The 16,165-nt window shown below is 46.7% G+C and overlaps 3 protein-coding genes and 1 pseudogene across 3 annotated transcripts; all 4 read left to right on the top strand.

Moving 5' to 3' along the window:
* Nucleotides 1-169: 169 nt before the first annotated feature.
* Nucleotides 170-9,127, top strand: LOC106694409 (PHD finger protein 10-like). Its single transcript, XM_023761996.1, is given in 5 exon segments — nucleotides 170-204; nucleotides 4,735-4,852; nucleotides 7,681-7,695; nucleotides 8,277-8,422; nucleotides 8,424-9,127. Coding segments are annotated over 5 exon segments (909 nt in total). The 3' UTR covers nucleotides 9,019-9,127.
* On the top strand, nucleotides 4,978-6,239 carry LOC102435759 (general transcription factor IIE subunit 2). Its single transcript, XM_006098256.3, has one exon. The coding sequence runs from the start codon at nucleotides 4,987-4,989 to the stop codon at nucleotides 5,863-5,865; it is 879 nt and encodes a 292-aa protein (XP_006098318.1). The 5' UTR covers nucleotides 4,978-4,986; the 3' UTR covers nucleotides 5,866-6,239.
* Nucleotides 6,330-7,019, top strand: LOC102436078 (annotated as a pseudogene).
* A 5,045-nt stretch (nucleotides 9,128-14,172) lies between the features above and the next one.
* On the top strand, nucleotides 14,173-15,714 carry LOC102438231 (PRAME family member 20-like). The gene is made up of 2 exons (XM_014463884.1): nucleotides 14,173-14,892; nucleotides 15,082-15,714. The coding sequence occupies exons 1-2, from the start codon at nucleotides 14,173-14,175 to the stop codon at nucleotides 15,712-15,714; spliced, it is 1,353 nt and encodes a 450-aa protein (XP_014319370.1).
* Nucleotides 15,715-16,165: the final 451 nt, after the last annotated feature.

Here is a 16,165-nt window from a genome sequence, read left to right as displayed (position 1 = left end):
AGGTGGGAGAAAGCAAGGTGGGCATTGGCTTACAGGCTAGTTAACAAGATTATGTGCTCTCTTGAGGATTAATACCTCCCTCCAGCAAAGAGCAGAGGACGCCAAGGGATGGGGGCCACAGAATGGGCCAAGTGGATTCCTAAATGAGGTCTGCACATGCCTCCCGACCATGCATGGATACATGGACCTGCAAGGAGACAAGATGTGAGTTCTATTAAGATCAAGATACAGAGGAGCTTGTTTTTGGCATATTTATGTATCTGCGAGTAAAAGTAGTCCACAGACAAATCTAGAAATCAAGCTTCAGAAACAGAAATCTAGAGGCAAATATGAATAGAAAGGAACTAATATATTCATCTTCCAAGAGCAGAAGATTCCAGAGGAAAGGTTCACAATGAACCAATGTGGACCAGTCCCACCAGCTGGGCAGCTATGGTGAAGTCAAAACAAGTTCATGACAAACCTTAACTTTTCTAATATCTAAGAAGAAAGCATCTGAAAGGAGGAGAGATTGAGCCTGAGCTCCTCCACCCCAAACATGTCCCTTGGGAGAGTGACGGTAGGAAGAAGAAATGACCAGAAGGCTAGGTACAGCTCATTAGGGGACACCTGACATTTCGATGGTTTTAGAGCTCCATGGTGGGAAAGGATATTAACATGAAAGGGCAAGAAGAGCCTCCAGGCAGGGATCCTATGACTCCCGGCAGTACCTGGTCCTCAGGTACTCAGACCCCTGAGAGCAGGGAGCAGCTTTGGAATCTGAGACAACCTGTCATCCCAGATCAGCCTCAGAGGGACGCTCCCCTGATCTCTGCCCCTCCTCCATGTCTGATTGCTTCGGCGTTTGAGTTTAATCCCTCCTTTCTGAGCTGATGCAGAACAAGCCGCGTGCTCCCTTTCTTCTTTAGAGATAGAGATCCCCTCCGTGCCCCCTAGCAGCAGGGAAACAGACTCTTGCTCTCCTGGGTCAGGGAGGAGACACTCAAAAGATAGCCTGCTCCCAAGGCCAGACCTCCCCTCCTTCCTGAAGTCAGAGGCTGGAGCCACTGTCAGGTCTCATTAGAGGAGCCGAGTGTCCTTGCTTCCACTCTTAAAGGGGCAGAGATGGGGTAATCACCTCCACAGGGAAGTCAGGGTGGGGGTGGGCATTCTGAACTAAGTATTCAGGCTCATTAAGGCCAGATCCAGGAGATGCTACTTGTGCCCCTGCACTGAGCAATTATGACTAGCTTTGTTCAGGTCCTTCATCAGGCCCCGGGAACTAATTGACCCTGAACCTGAAGGCTTCATCTTGGTGAATGCAGAGGATTCCTGGGGATAGACAAAGATACATGGCATAGAAAACAAAACCAAATAAGTCTTGTAGTTTCCTCCTAGTTGTTTCTCCCAAAATATATCATTTGGGGCAATCCTCCATTCAGGGGGTAGGCCTTCATTAACCCAACGGCAACAGGCTTAGAAAAGTTTTTAAAACATCTAGTTAGTTTGGTCATTTAGAGAAGACATTCAAGACCAAAGATGCTAAGAAAGTAAGATTAGCTGAGGGGAAGCTGGAGTTTCTATGTGGCACAGTGGCCAGGAGAGGAGTGCAGAGAAGGCAGTTTCGAAACCAGTAAACATTTTCAAGAGCAGGAGATTCCAGAAGGGAGGTTCACAATGAACCAAATCCATCAGCCTCAGCAGCTGGGCAGCTTTGGGCCAATCAAAACAAGTTCATGACAAATGACCTCCAGTAAGAAGAAAGCACCAATGCCTCTTCCATCCCATCTCTAGGTCACACTGGACATTGACTTCTTTGGGGGGAACGGGAGGTGGGTAAGGCACAAGCTCCATACACCATTCCAGTGGGATTGCAAATGGCTCTCTGGAGTCTCTACAGACAGTTGTTTCCTACTCAAGTAAACTCAGGTCCAAGAAGGTGAGGGTCAGAGAAAGGCAGGGGTGTTGGCCAAGATGACCAATTTCTGCAGAAACCAAAAGGAGGCAAGTACACCCCCAGAGGCTGGTAGAGGGGGCACGGTTACTCTAGCCCCAGAGCCAGGTCAGGAGAAAGCCTCAACAGGAGCAGTCCACAACAGCTTTCTGTTCCTGTCCCTCGGCTCTTGACTCAGGAGCCTCTGACTTCACATGGTGTCGGGTACACCAAGAGCCATCTCCCTACAGAGATGGTCAGCTATGGTCAAGTCAAAACAAGTTCACAACAAACCATGTGCACTGAAGGTGCATCCTGGACAAGTCTGAATAACCCAATACAATGAGAGGACCATTGTTCTTATCTATAAGCAACTTTACTCCCCTGAACATTCTGGGGAGACTCAAAGACCAGAGGAAGGACTCCAGAGCCCTAAGCACCCTCAGGCTGAACCATGCCTTACCCTGCAAGTAATGGCATTCAGTTTGGGCTGACTTGCCCTTGAGTGGCACAAATTCCTCCCCTGAAATGTGTCCCGATTGCCTCAGACAAAGCAGGAGTAACACCCCCTTAGCCACAGTGACTAGTTCACATAATCCAGACCTAAGTACTGGCAATCAGCACTTGGCATCCATTCCCTTACCAGGGTGCTATTCAGGACTGTTGCTGGGAATTCTGTCAGTTTCTCTTGCCTTCTGAATGCTACCATGAGAGAGGAGCTTATGGGGGGAATGAGAAAAGAAATCTGGGAAAACCATACCTCAAGTCCCCCTGTCCACATGTATGCATGTGCATGCACACACTCAGTGGAGGGAGCAGAGAAGCATATTTCTGGATTTTTAACTCCAGATTTTTCCAGAAAACCTACTGATGCTTTCTTTCCGCCCCCCCCCCCCACCCGTGGAAGCAACCTACAATTGATTTCTCTGCTATTCTAAGGTAAAAATGATTCTATATTTTAAATGCAAACATCTAGAATGGGTGGTTCAAGAATTCTGCAGTGAGAAATATAGGGATAATTCCTGAAAAAAGCCATATGGCAAACTCTGTTCTCTCTAATTTGCAAGATGGAGGAGAGAGTAACCGCAAATGTACTCACTATGTCACCTGCACAGGTAGGTTTTAGACCACTCCTCATGACAATGACAGACAAAAATTTAATACTCTGCTTACTACATGTCAGACACAGTTCTAAGCATTTTATATGCTTTACTTCAAAGTGTTTTTAGGATTAAGTGAATTGTGCTGTTTTTATCTCATATACATCTGAGTAAACTGGCCAAGTTACCAGAACCATGCCTCAAAGTCACAGAAAATCAGTGGTTGGGCAGGATTCTCACTCAATGTCTGGTCCCCATCGATAACCGCATTGCTAGCTCATCCTATCTCTATCAATGATGTGAATTAAACACATTTATAGATGTGAATGTATGTAGAATACAAAAATATTCACAAAGGGAAGCTCATTGCTGAGTAGAAACCCATTTGAACAACACCTGGTCATTCTTTGTATGTTAAGGCACGTTTAGGAGAGAACCAACTATGCTGATCATCTGGAAAAAAAAAATTCGTAAGTTGAAATCCTATTGCCCCAGCCAATGGGATTAGGAGCTGGAGCTTTGAGAGGGGATTAGGTCCTGGGGGTGGAGCCCTCATGATGAGATTTGTGCCCTTAAAAGGAGGCCTGAGAGCTGCCTGCCACATTCCCAAGTGAGAATACAAGAAGTCAGAAGTCTGCAATTGGAAGAGGGCCTGCACTGACCGACCATACAGCTAATAATTAAAAATATGGGCTTGTGGCCGGGCCTGGAGGTTTCAAGATGGCGGTTGCTGGATAGCTGACCGGGAGGGGAGGCGCGGTGAAGGCCCCTATGAAGGGAAAGAGGCCGAGAATCCTCCCCTCCCAGCGTCTCGCAGTCCCAGAGCCCAGCAGAGGCGTTTGGACATTCTTATGTTGATCCTGGTAGCTTTGGTGTTTTTTTGGTTTTTTTTTAATAAACAAGTGAACCATACAGATTGTCAACATGGGACGAAGATCCACATCATCTACCGGAAGCCGGTCCATCCTTGCTGCTTGACACAGTTGATGCAAGGAAGAAACATCTGCACAGCATATGTTTCAAGAGACCTGGTGTATATGGCATACTGTTCTTAATATGTTTGCTCATCTTCTTGGCGTTATGTGTTTTATCCAAGGTTGCTCTCCGAGAAAGGTTGTTTCCACAGGTAGGGATTTTTTCTCTGAAGCTAGGGAGGGAATAAAAACCCTTAACTAAATGCCAGGTGGGTAGTTAATCACTTTAACTACAAACAATCACCCTTAAGCTACATAATCTTTACTCCCTGGAATGGAGATTAGAAACAACTAAATGCCAGGTGGGTAATCACTTTAACTATGAACAATCACCCTTAAGCTACATAATCTTTATTCCCTGGAATGGAGATAAGAAACGCCCTAACCTTTGGAATAGAAATTGATAGGATTAAAATCAACTGGTATAAATACAGATGTAACAAGACACTAAGACACAGAACCTGGCTGGAGATCCTAGACAGAACCTGGCTGGAGATCCTGGCTAGAGTTTCTGGCTAGGCTGCTGATCAACTGAAGGCTGTCTCTGTGTCATTCCTTCTTCGCCGACTCTGTCCACACCTTTAGGGACCCCTAGATCTGTTGGGGTTGGACCCCAACAAATGGGGAGTCTCAAGCTCCGGACTGCTCTGAACTCCAGTTCTGGGCTAGTCTCTGGGGACCCCGACTCATACAGGGAGAAACTAGGCTGACTGGCAGCAAGTGGAACTCGAGGGCGGCTTTCTCTCAGAGGTGCTGCTGAGTATTCAGTTATTCTGCAAGAGAAAGAACGCCAGCGCATCACGGACCACTACAAAGAGTACTCACAAGTGCAGCAGCAGAATAGGCAGAAAGTGGAAGCCAGCAAAGTGCGGAGTTTATCAAGAAAGCCAACAGGAACCTGATCTGGGAGTGGTGGGCGGGGCTCCGGGCCGAGTCCCACCTCCTTCGCCGCCAGTGCACGGACCCCGGACCCCTGGTGTGGCCGGGCAAGGCTGGCATTATGGATCCAAGCCTTTTGAGAGAAAGGGAGCTGTTCAAAAAACGAGCTCTTTCCACTCCTGTAGTAGAAAAACGTTCAGTATCTTCTGAGTCATCAACTTCATCATCACTGAAGAAAAAGAAGGCAAAACTAGAACATGGAGGGTCATCAGGCTCTAAGCAAAATTCAGATCATAGCAACCGATCATTTAACTTGAAAGCTCTTTCAGGAAGCTCTGGATATAAGTTTGGCGTTCTTGCTAAGATAGTGAATTATATGAAAACGCGTCATCAGCGAGGAGATACACATCCTCTAACTTTAGAAGAAATTTTGGCTGAAACACAACATTTAGATATTGGACTCAAGCAGAAACAATGGCTAATGTCTGAGACATTAGTCAGTAATCCCAAAATTGAAGTAATAGATGGGAAGTATGCCTTCAAGCCCAAGTACAACTTAAAAGGTAAGAAGGCTCTGCTTAGGCTCTTAGATAAGCATGACCAGCGAGGCTTAGGAGGAATTCTTCTAGAAGACATAGAGGAAGGACTGCCCAATTCCCAGAAAGCTGTCAAGGCTTTAGGGGACCAGATATTATTTGTAAATCGTCCTGATAAGAAGAAAATTCTTTTCTTCAATGATAAAAGCTGTCAGTTTTCTGTGGACGAAGAGTTTCAGAAACTGTGGAGGAGTGTCACTGTGGATTCAATGGATGAGGAGAAAATTGAAGAATATCTGAAGCGACAGGGTATTTCTTCCATGCAGGAATCCGGACCAAAGAAAGTGGCCCCTATCCAGAGAAGGAAAAAGCCTGCTTCACAGAAAAAGCGACGATTTAAGACTCATAACGAACACATGGCTGGAGTGCTGAAGGACTACTCTGACATTGCTCCTGGCAAATAGTGAACAGTTTTGTAAGTGAGCAGAGTTACAAATACAAAGTCAAGATCTTTCTTGTTGCTACTGGGATCTGAAGACTGTCTTCCCATTCTACTTCTTAAGACTGAGGAGAGGAGCAGTTCCGTTTACAGAACAAGTACAAATTACCAAACTCAAAGCTTATTCTAACTGAATAGGCTGATGAGAAATGTGATGTTCCCTGTTAACTTCTCTTACTTCTTGGGGGAGAGGCCTGCAGGTGTCTTGCTGTTTATCTCTTCTAAGTGGTTCCTGGTTCCATTTTCCCTTTTACTCCTTTAGAACAAGTTTGCAGATAGTCTTGAATGCAATATTTGTTTATTCCAAAGTAACATATTTATAATAAAATCATTGCAAAAAAAAAAAAAAAAAAAAAAGAAAGCCGACAGAAGCGACAGTACTACCCTGCAGGCTGCTGTTACATCCCTCTGTCTTTTGCATTTGGGAGCCTGAGCTCGGCTACCTGATAGCACTAGAGGTCTTTGCAAATTATCTTGTGTGGGAAAATGCCAAAAGTCAAAAGAAGCCGGAAAGCTCCCCCAGATGGCTGGGAATTGATTGAACCAACACTGGATGAATTAGATCAAAAGATGAGAGAAGCTGAAACAGAACCTCATGAGGGAAAGTGGAATCTCTGTGGCCTATCTTCAGGATCCACCACCAGAAAACCCGCTATATTTTTTACCTCTTCTATAAGCGGAAAGCCATAAGCAGAGAACTATATGAATACTGTATTAAAGAAGGCTATGCAGACAAAAACCTGATTGCAAAATGGAAAAAGCAGGGTTATGAAAACTTATGCTGCCTGCGGTGCATTCAGACACGAGACACCAATTTTGGGACGAATTGCATTTGCCGGGTTCCCAAAAGCAAGCTGGAAGTGGGCCGCATCATTGAGTGCACACACTGCGGCTGCCGGGGCTGCTCTGGCTGAGGCCCTTGGGCCCTGACCCCTTTCCACCCAGGACTTTGGACTTCTCAGGTTTCTGCCTGTTGTGCCACCGCCTTTCCTGATAGCTCTTCTGACAGAGCAGTGCCACAGGACCGAGTTGGAGCATGGTCTCTATGTGTGAAGGCTTTGGTGTTCATCAGCTGTGATTTGTAGAAATAAAACTTTTAAACCTTTAAAAAAAAAAAAAGAAAGAAAGAAAGCCGCCAAGGGTGGTTGCCGCAGACACTGCCGCCGCTATGCAGAGGGAGGAGAAGCAGCTTGAAGCGTCATTAGATGCACTGCTGAGTCAAGTGGCTGATCTGAAGAATTTACTGGGGAATTTCATTTACAAATTAGAGAACGAGTATGACCGGTTGACCTGGCCCTCTGTCCTGGACAGCTGTGCCTTGCTCTCTGGACAGTTGAACACTCTGAACAAGGTCTTGAAGCATGAAAAGACACCACTGTTCCATAACCAGGTCACCATCCCTCTGGTGTTGTCCCCAGACCGTGATGAAGATCCAAAGGTGTGGACGGAGTCAGTGATGAGGGAATGACACAGAGACAGCCTTCAGTTGATCAGCAGCCTAGCCAGGATCTCTAGCCAGGATCTCCAGCCAAGTCCTGGTCAGGACCTCCAGCGAAGTTCTCGTGGTTCTCTCACTAGGTTCTCCAGCCAGGTTCGGTCGCCAGGTTCTCCCGCCATGTTCTGTCTAGGTTCTCCAGGCAAGTTCTATAGCCAGGTTCTGTCCAGGATCTTTTGCCATGTTCTCTCTCTAGGTTCTGTCTCTAGGTTCTTCAGCTAGGTTCTCTCGCTAGGTTCTGTTTCTAGGTTCTGTATAGGATCTCCAGCCAAGTCCTGTCTCTAGGTTCTGTCTTTTATTGTCTTGTTACATCTGTATTTATACCAGTTGATTTTAATCCTGTCAATTTCTATTGCAAAGGTCAGGGCATTTATCTCCATTCCAGGGAGTAAAGATTATGTAGCTTAAGCGTGACTGTTTGTAGTTAAAGTGATTAACTACCCGCCTGGCACTTAGTTAAGGGGTTTTATCCCCTCCCTAACTTCAAGGAAAAATCCCTACCTGGGGAAACAACCTTTCTCGGAGAGGTGACCTCGGTTAAAACACATAGCCCTAAGGGGAGCAAGCATATTAAGAACAGTATGCTATATACGCCAGGTCCCTTGAAACATATGCTGTGCAGATGTTTCTTTCCTGCAGCGACTGTGTCAAGCAGCAAGGATGGACCGACTTCCGGCAGTAGCACAGCACAAACACCACCCCACTGACCGGGAAGATGAGGATGGCCAGGCAGAAGATGCCCAGCAGGGCGTACATGCCCAGCTCCAGGTTGGAGACCCGCTGATGGGCGGGGACCATCTCCTCTTCTTCCCCCTCCTCCTCCCTGGCAAAAAAAAAAAAAAAAGAAAAAAAAAAAGAAGAACATGGGCTTTCAGCAACAGACAAAAAAAAAAAAAAAAAAAAAAAAAAAAAAAAGCAGCCTGAACCGGGAGCGCATGGAGGAGAGGAGGGCATACTTCGACTTACAGACACACGTCATCCAGGTGCCTCGAGGGAAGTACAAGGTGTTACCAACAGAGCGGATCAAGGTCCTACCCAGTGGCGGCCCTCATCCCTGGACAGTTTCAGGAATATTACAAAAGGTACTTGCCGGAGGAGCTGTGCTACTTGCCATTGAACACGGCTCTTTACGAGCCGCCGCTAGATCTGGAGCTGCCCGTGCTCAACAGCGAGGGCGACTCGGACGATGCTGAGGACGGACGCGGGGAGAAGAGGAGGAACAAGGGCACTTCGCCAAAGGTCATTCCAAATGCTCTATGTGGAATTTGTCTGAAGGGTAAGGAGTCCAACAAGAAAGGGAAGGCTGAACCTCTTATACACTGCTCCCAGTGTGAGAACAGCAGCCATCCTTCTTGCCTGGATATGACCATGGAGCTTGTTTCTATGATTAAGACCTACCCATGGCAGTGCATGGAATGTAAAACTTGCATTGTGTGTGGACAGCCCCACCATGAAGAGGAAATGATGTTCTGTGATGTGTGTGACAGAGACTACCACATGTTCTATGTGGGCCTCAGTGCTATCCCATCAGGTCGCTGGATTTGTGACTGTTGTCAGCGAGCTCCCCCAACACCCAGGAAAGTGGGCAGAAGGGGGGAAAAACAGCAAAGAGGGATAAAATAGTTTCTCGACCCCAATACTGTAATATGCATTTAAGTGAATTATTTGGTGCCAACTTATTTCCAATTCTCATTTTTATGCCAATAAAAGATTTTTGAAATGAAAAAAAAAAGTTCTCCCACTGATTCTCACAGCCAATTGGCCTGGAAGTCAATTCCTCCCAGTGATACCTACAACAGTCAAGGCTTAACTACAAGACTGTGGGCAAAGCCCACAAAGGGGAGCACCAAGAGTCTCCACCTCAGGTAATTGGGGAGGCTGAGCCACCGGGTCCTATAGGACACCCAGCACAGAAAGCCACTCTATAAACAAAGGGAAGCATAAAAAATGCAGAGACGAAGAAATAGGTCACAAATAACAGAAATGGAGGAAAGCAAACTTGATATAGAGTTCAAAACCACACTTTTAAGGTTTTTCAAGAATTTTCTAGAAACCACCGATAAATTTGGTAAGACCATCAAAAAGTCTGGTGAGACCGCTGATAAATGTAGTGAGACCCTTGAGGTTATGAAAAAGGACCAACTAGAAATTAAGCATACACTGACTGAAATAAAGGATATTATGCAGAGTTCCAACAGCAGACTAGAGGATGGCAAGAATCAAGTCAAAGATTTGAAATTCAAAGCAGCAAAAAACACCCAACCGGAAAAACAAAAAGAAAAAAGAATCCAAAAATATGAAGATAGTGTAAGGAGCCTCTGGGACAACTTCAAGCATATCAACATCCGAATTATGGGGGTGCCAGAAGAAGAGAGAGAGCAAGATATTGAAAACCTATTTGAAGAAATAATGACAGAAAACTTCCCCTACCTGGTGAAAGAAATAGACTTACAAGTCTAGGAAGCTAAGAGAACCCCAAACAAAAGGAATCCAAAGAGGACCACACCAAGACACATCATAATTAAAATGCCAAGAGCAAAAGACAAAGAAAATCTTAAAAGCAGCTAGAGAAAAAAAAAGTCAGTTACCTACAAGGGAGTACCCATACGACTGTCAGCAGATTTCTCAACAGAAACTATGCAGGCCAGAAGGGAGTGGCAAGAAATATTCAAAGTGATGAATAGCAAGAACCTACAACCAAGATTACTTTACCCAGCAAAGTTATCATTCAGAATTGAAGGTCAGATAAAGAGCTTCACAGTTAAGAAAAAGCTAAAGGAGTTCATCACCACCAAACCAGTATTATATGAAATGCTGAAAGGAATCCTTTAAGAAGAGGAAGAAGAAGAAAAAGGTAAAGATACAAATTATGAACAACAAATACACATCTATCAACAAGTGAATATAAAAATCAGGTGAATAAATAACCTGATGAACAGAATAAACTGGTGAATATAATAGAATTGGGCAGAGAAAGGGAGTGGATTGACTATTCTTGGGGGGAAAGGGGTGTAGGGAGTGCGGGAAGAGACTGGACAAAAATCGTACACCTATGGATGAGGACATGGGGGGCGGTAAGGGCAGAGGGTGGGGTGGGAACCAGGTGGAGGGGAGCTATGGGGGTAAAAAGAGGAACAACTGTAATAATCTGAACAATAAAGATTTCATTTTTTTAAAAAAGCAAGACATGTGGGAAGACAATGTACAATTCTTTAATTAAAATTATTTCCCACTGACCTAAACTTTGAGTGTTTCATGAAATAAATGTTCTACCCAAAGATCCTGAGTTCCTGATAATGTATAAACATGTTATCTTTTTTATGATCAGAAAAGTACCTTGGGTTTAAAAGTACAGAATGAGAATCTTATGGAAAATGAGATTAAACTAAGTTTTATTTATTTTATTTTTTATTTATTTATTTTTTTATATATTTTATTGATTTTTTACAGAGAGGAAGGGAAAGGGATAGAGAGTTAGAAACATCGATGAGAGAGAAACACCGATCAGCTGCCTCCTGCACACCCCCTACTGGGGATGTGCCCGCAACCAAGGTAGCAACCAAGGTACATGCCCTTGACCGGAATCGATCCTGGGACCTTTCAGTCTGCAGGCCGAGGCTCTATCCACTGAGCCAAACCGGTTACGGCTAAACTAAGTTTTAAAGTTAAGGGATAAAGAGGACACTATCTGCCCTCCAGCTTGTCTCCTTTTAAGTCCTAAATTCACCCAGAGAAGAGTCTTTCTATTTCTCTTCTTTCCAAGAAAAAACACCCATCTGTTACATGGCCCTGGGTCATTCACAGGGTTCCATTAGGATGGCTCAGCCCCACCTTGCTCAGCCCTGACCCTGCTTCTCATGGAGATTCTTACCTGATCTCCCTCAGAGAAGCCTTGGGGTCAATAGGGACAGCCACATCTACACTTGCCCACCCCTTAATCCCTGTGGAGCACGTGATCTGCTATGTCACCTGACATAAAATCTCAATTGATGCATGGACACATTTCATTTGCTTTCTTTGGGGATGACACCAAATGGTGCCAGCTGTGAGTGTTGGCTGTTTTAACCGTGGATACATTTGAAAAAATGGTAAAATGGTAGCAGTAATAATACTGGTTAAAAATAAAAATATAGTAATTAAAAGGGTAAAATCAGGTGATGGAAAAAGAAGAACAAGAAAAAAAATTGTTTTCTTAGTAAAAAGGCGAAAAAAGAAAAAAAATTGCAGTAGTGATGGTCTTTCGGTTCTTCTACTCTTCAGCCTGGCTCGCCTTAGTCCTGCCAGGTATTCAGGAGAGTGTTGAATTTCCCTGCGATACACTGTTCCTCCGTGTTGTAAATCACAGTCCTGATTTTAAAGCAGGCCGTATTTGTGATCCAGACTGCCTTAATTTGTGTTCACTTTCTCTATTGCACTTAAAACTGGTTTGGGGAGGTCAACTGCCCAGAGCTGTTTTTTTTTTTTTTAAATACATTTTTTATTGATTTTTTTACAGAGAGGAAGGGAGAGTGATAGAGAGTTAGAAACATCAATGAGAGAGAAACATCGATCAGTTGCCTCCTGCACACCCCCTACTGGGGATGTGCCGGCAACCAAGGTACATGCCCTTGACCAGAATCGAACCTGGGACCTTTCAGTCCGCAGGCCGACGCTCTATCCACTGAGCCAAACCGGTTAGGGCAGAGCTGGTTTTTTAATCGTTACCTTGCTCTGTGTTGTTGGTGGGACTGAAAGTCCCTCTATAGGCCAGACCTTGGTAACTCCCAGGGACTAATCAGATTATTTTAATCCTTTATCTCGTACAGGGTGGAATCTGGCTGTGCCTGTGCTCCTTGCCTGGGGGGCTGGAGGGGAGGAATTCCACCCTCTGGAGAGAATGGCTGCCCCAGTCCTGGGCCCAGGGGTGTCTCAGCACTCAATTCACTGCCACCTCCCCCGGCTCCCCCTCTCTCCTCAGCCTCTCCTCAGATTCCACTCGTCCGCACCTTCTTCCTCTCTTCAGCACAGGTGAGTGTCTGTATCCAAACTGTCCTATGAGCAGGGTTCAGTGAAAACAAATGCCGGCCGGCCGCAGAAACGCTCCTCTCTTACCAGCACTGCATGATCTGGGAAACGCTCCTCTCTTACGGGCACTGCATGATCTGGTCAGTTCCTCAGGGTGCCCCCTTTAGGTTCAGTTCTCCAAAATCACAAAATCAAAATCTCAAATCTCCCTGCGCCAGCAAACCCGCAGAACTCCTTTCCCCAGTCAGGGGCTGTGTCTGTCCCAAGAGACGCGGCTGTCTGCCACGCGGTCTCCCTCCTACCCTCTGGGCTCAGAGGTCTGGCAAACTTTCCTGCCCAGATCCCTGGTTTTTTACTTTTCCAGGGGAGCTCTGCCCTTCCCGGCTGCAAACCGTCTCAGCAGCTGAGTAATTTCGCCAATTTGGGGTGGGTGTTATTAGTTTCAGCTGCTTACTCCCTTTGCTCCGGGACAAGACCTGGGACGCCTCTGCCTATATCGCCGCCATCTTGCTTCTCGTGTTTTGTTCTAGATTGCAAAGGACCAGGGAGCCAGCTGGGAAATTTTCTGTAGGAAACAGGTTCCAGGCTTGAGGCCTTAACAGGGTTCAGTCAGTCCAGTGGTCGCCAACCAGTGGTCCGCACCAGTGGTGGTCTGTGAGTGCCGGGAGCCGGTCCATCCTTGCTGCTTGACACAGTCGCTGCAAGGAGGAAACATCTGCACAGCATATGTTTCAAGGGACCTGGCGTATATAGCATACTGTTCTTAATATGTTTGCTCCCCTTCTTGGTGCTATGTGTTTTAACCAAGGTCACCTCTCCGAGAAAGGTTGTTTCCCCAGGTAGGAATTTTTCCCTGAAGTTAGGGAGGGAATAAAACCCCTTAACTAAGTGCCAGGCGGGTAGTTAATCACTTTAACTACAAACAATCACGCTTAAGCTACATAATCTTTACTCCCTGGAATAGAGATAAGAAACGCCCTAACCTTTGCAATAGAAATTGACAGGATTAAAATCAACTGTTATAAATACAGATGTAACAAGACACAGAATCCAAATCAGATCCTCATCAGATCCTGATCAAATCTTAACCAGAGCTTGGCTGGAGTTCCTAACCAGAACTTTGGCTGGAGATCCTGGCTACAGGTCCTGACTAGGCTGCTGATCAACTGAAGTCTGTCTTCGTGTCATTCCTTCTTCGCCGATTCCTTCCACACCTTTGGGGACCCCTGGACCTGCTGGGATTGGACTCCAGCACGTGAGGTCCGAAAAGTTGGTGACCACGGGTTTAAGGAAACCTCTGGAGCAGCAGTCACCAACCGGACTCGGATCAACATTTGAATTACTCTAATGTGGCCAAAGAACCCCAGCCACCATGGTCTCTGGTTGTGTTCTTTCCTATTTAACATCAGGAACCCATTACACCTTCACTGAGGATGACAACTGGGGGGCCATCATTCAACCTCAGTCAGTGTCTGTGGAAGGAATCAATGAGCCAGGCCTCAACCTTGTCCCTCCCTAACTTTCTCTTAATCCGTTAATCTGCAGAGACGAAATAATCCAAATAAGATTAAGATTAAGGGCTGGAGACTGAGGATTCTGATTGGATGTTAGCATTTGAGAAGGTGTATAAAACCTCAGACACCAGAGGAGAGATTCAGAGTCCTCCAGCTCTACAGTCAGTGCGGTGGTTCTCCACCAGCTCTGAGATTTGAGCCCCAGCCAACCCATTCACAGCAGACGTTTCTGGAGGATTCCTTTCTGAGCACCTTGAATATGAGTCTCCGGACCCCACGCACACTCCTGAGGCTGGCAGGAGAGAGCCTGCTGAGGGACCAGGCCTCAGCCATCGCAGCTCTGGAGTACCTGCCTGCTGAGCTCTTCCCGCTGCTCTTCATTCAGGCCTACCATAGGAGAATGCAGAAGCCCCTGAAGGCCATGGTGCAAGCCTGGCCCTTCACTGTCCTTCCTCTGGGCTGCCTGTCACAGATGTTCCTGAATAAGGTCTTAAAAGCCCTGTTGGACGGGCTGGATGTACTGCTTGCCCAGGAGGTTTGGCCCAGGAGGTGTAAACTGCGGGTGCTGGATTTCAGGAACACGGGAGCTAAGTTCTGGAGAATGTGGTGTGGAGACAGCACCCAGAAGTGCTCACAGACAGAACCAGTGGCTGTGCACAGCTCCAGCCCCAACATGGAGCACCCCTTGGCTCCCTTGGAGGTGTTCTTAGACCTTAATTTCAATGAAAGGGACGGGGATGAGTTTCTCAAGTACATCATCCAATGGGCCCAGCAGAGGGAAGGGTTGCTACACCTGTGCTGCAAGGCGCTGAGGATTTCTGAGGTTCCCTTCCAGAGGGTCAGGAGGGTCCTGGATGTGGTGCAGCTGGACTGCATCCAGGAGGTTAAAGTGAACTGCACCTGGGACCTGCCCACCCTGGGGACGTTTGCTCTCTACCTGGGTCAGATGAGTAACCTGCAGAGACTCCCCCACATCTACGTGTTGACAGAGGGGGAGGAGTGGGAGGAGGAAGAGGAACAGGAGTGGCAGGAGGAAGAGGAACAGGAGTGGGAGGAGGAGGAGGAACAGGAGTGGGAGGAGGAAGAGGAACAGGAGTGGGAGGAGGAAGAGGATTGGGACAGGAAACAGCAGGAAGAGCAGCGATCCTTTTCCCAATTCCTCACTCAGATGCTCCGCTTGCGGCACCTCCGGGAGCTCGACATGGATTCTCCCATCTTCCTCCGAGGCCGTCTGGACCAGATGCTCAGGTGCCTGCAGACCCCCTTGGACAAACTCTGCATAACCAATTGCCAGCAGCTGACCCATTCAGACCTGACACACCTGTTCCAGTGCCCAAACCTCAGGCAGCTGAAGTCCCTGCATCTATTTGGTCTCAGCCTCGCGGATTTTAGTCTTGAGCCCCTCCGAGCTCTGCTGGAGGCAGTGGCACCCACCCTCGAGGACCTGGGCCTGGATAACTGTGCCATGGTGGACTCCCAAGTCGAGACCATCCTGCCTGTCCTGAGCCGCTGTCACCAGCTCAGGGGCTTCACCATCTCTGAGAACAACATTTCCGTGGACACCGTGGAGAAGCTGCTGTGCCACACAGCCAGGCTGAGCAGTTTAGAGCTCGAGCTGTACCCAGTCCCCCTGGAATATTACAGGATCCAGGGGACTGTCAACGAGGAGAGACTTGCCCTGCTCCGGGCTGAGCTCACGGGGATACTGAAGGAGTTAGGACAGCCCAGGAACATCTTTCTTGGCACCAAGTACTGTCACAACTCTGGCAAATGTAAAATTTATGACGTGGAGTTTTCATGACGTGTAGCTGTGCTGTGCCCCTGTAATGACCCTGCTCAGTGGGAACACTCAGCAAAAGCTTTCTTCTGGGCCCTTGGAAGCCGTAATATAGAACAAGGGTGCATTATGGGGGGGCACCCACAATCCAGATTCATGATCCTGTGAATGGGCAAAGGAAGGGACCAAGTCCAGGTCCGTGATTACAGGGGCAAATGTTGGGGAGTTCATGGGACCTCAGGGGGCAAGTGTCCTAGAATGGGAAATATGAATCTGATTTGCATGGGGACGGGGGAGGGGTATTTGCGCTCCAGCTGCATGTATGGGAGTTGATCCTGAGGCAGATGATTGTAAAGGAATGATCAGAAATAAAGATAATTTTAAAGGCCAAAAATAAATAAATAAATAAAGTTAAGGGATAAAGAAAAGAATTATTTTTCTCTCCGAACTAGCTTGTTGACTTTAAAAAAATTGA

The sequence above is a fragment of the Myotis lucifugus genome, unplaced genomic scaffold (assembly GCF_000147115.1).
Source record: "Myotis lucifugus unplaced genomic scaffold, Myoluc2.0 scaffold_226, whole genome shotgun sequence".
NCBI lineage: Eukaryota > Metazoa > Chordata > Mammalia > Chiroptera > Vespertilionidae > Myotis > Myotis lucifugus.
Note: the sequence above shows the minus strand (reverse complement) of the source record. Positions and strands in the feature narration are given on the sequence as shown.

Bases quoted from the DNA above. Each gene is read 5' to 3' on its own strand.
- LOC102435759 (XM_006098256.3), top strand. From the start codon at position 4,987: ATGGATCCAAGCCTTTTGAGAGAAAGGGAGCTGTTCAAAAAACGAGCT.
- LOC102438231 (XM_014463884.1), top strand. From the start codon at position 14,173: ATGAGTCTCCGGACCCCACGCACACTCCTGAGGCTGGCAGGAGAGAGC. The intron at 14,893-15,081 runs GTGTTGACAGAG...TTCCTCACTCAG, and splicing joins AGAGACTCCCCCACATCTAC to ATGCTCCGCTTGCGGCACCT.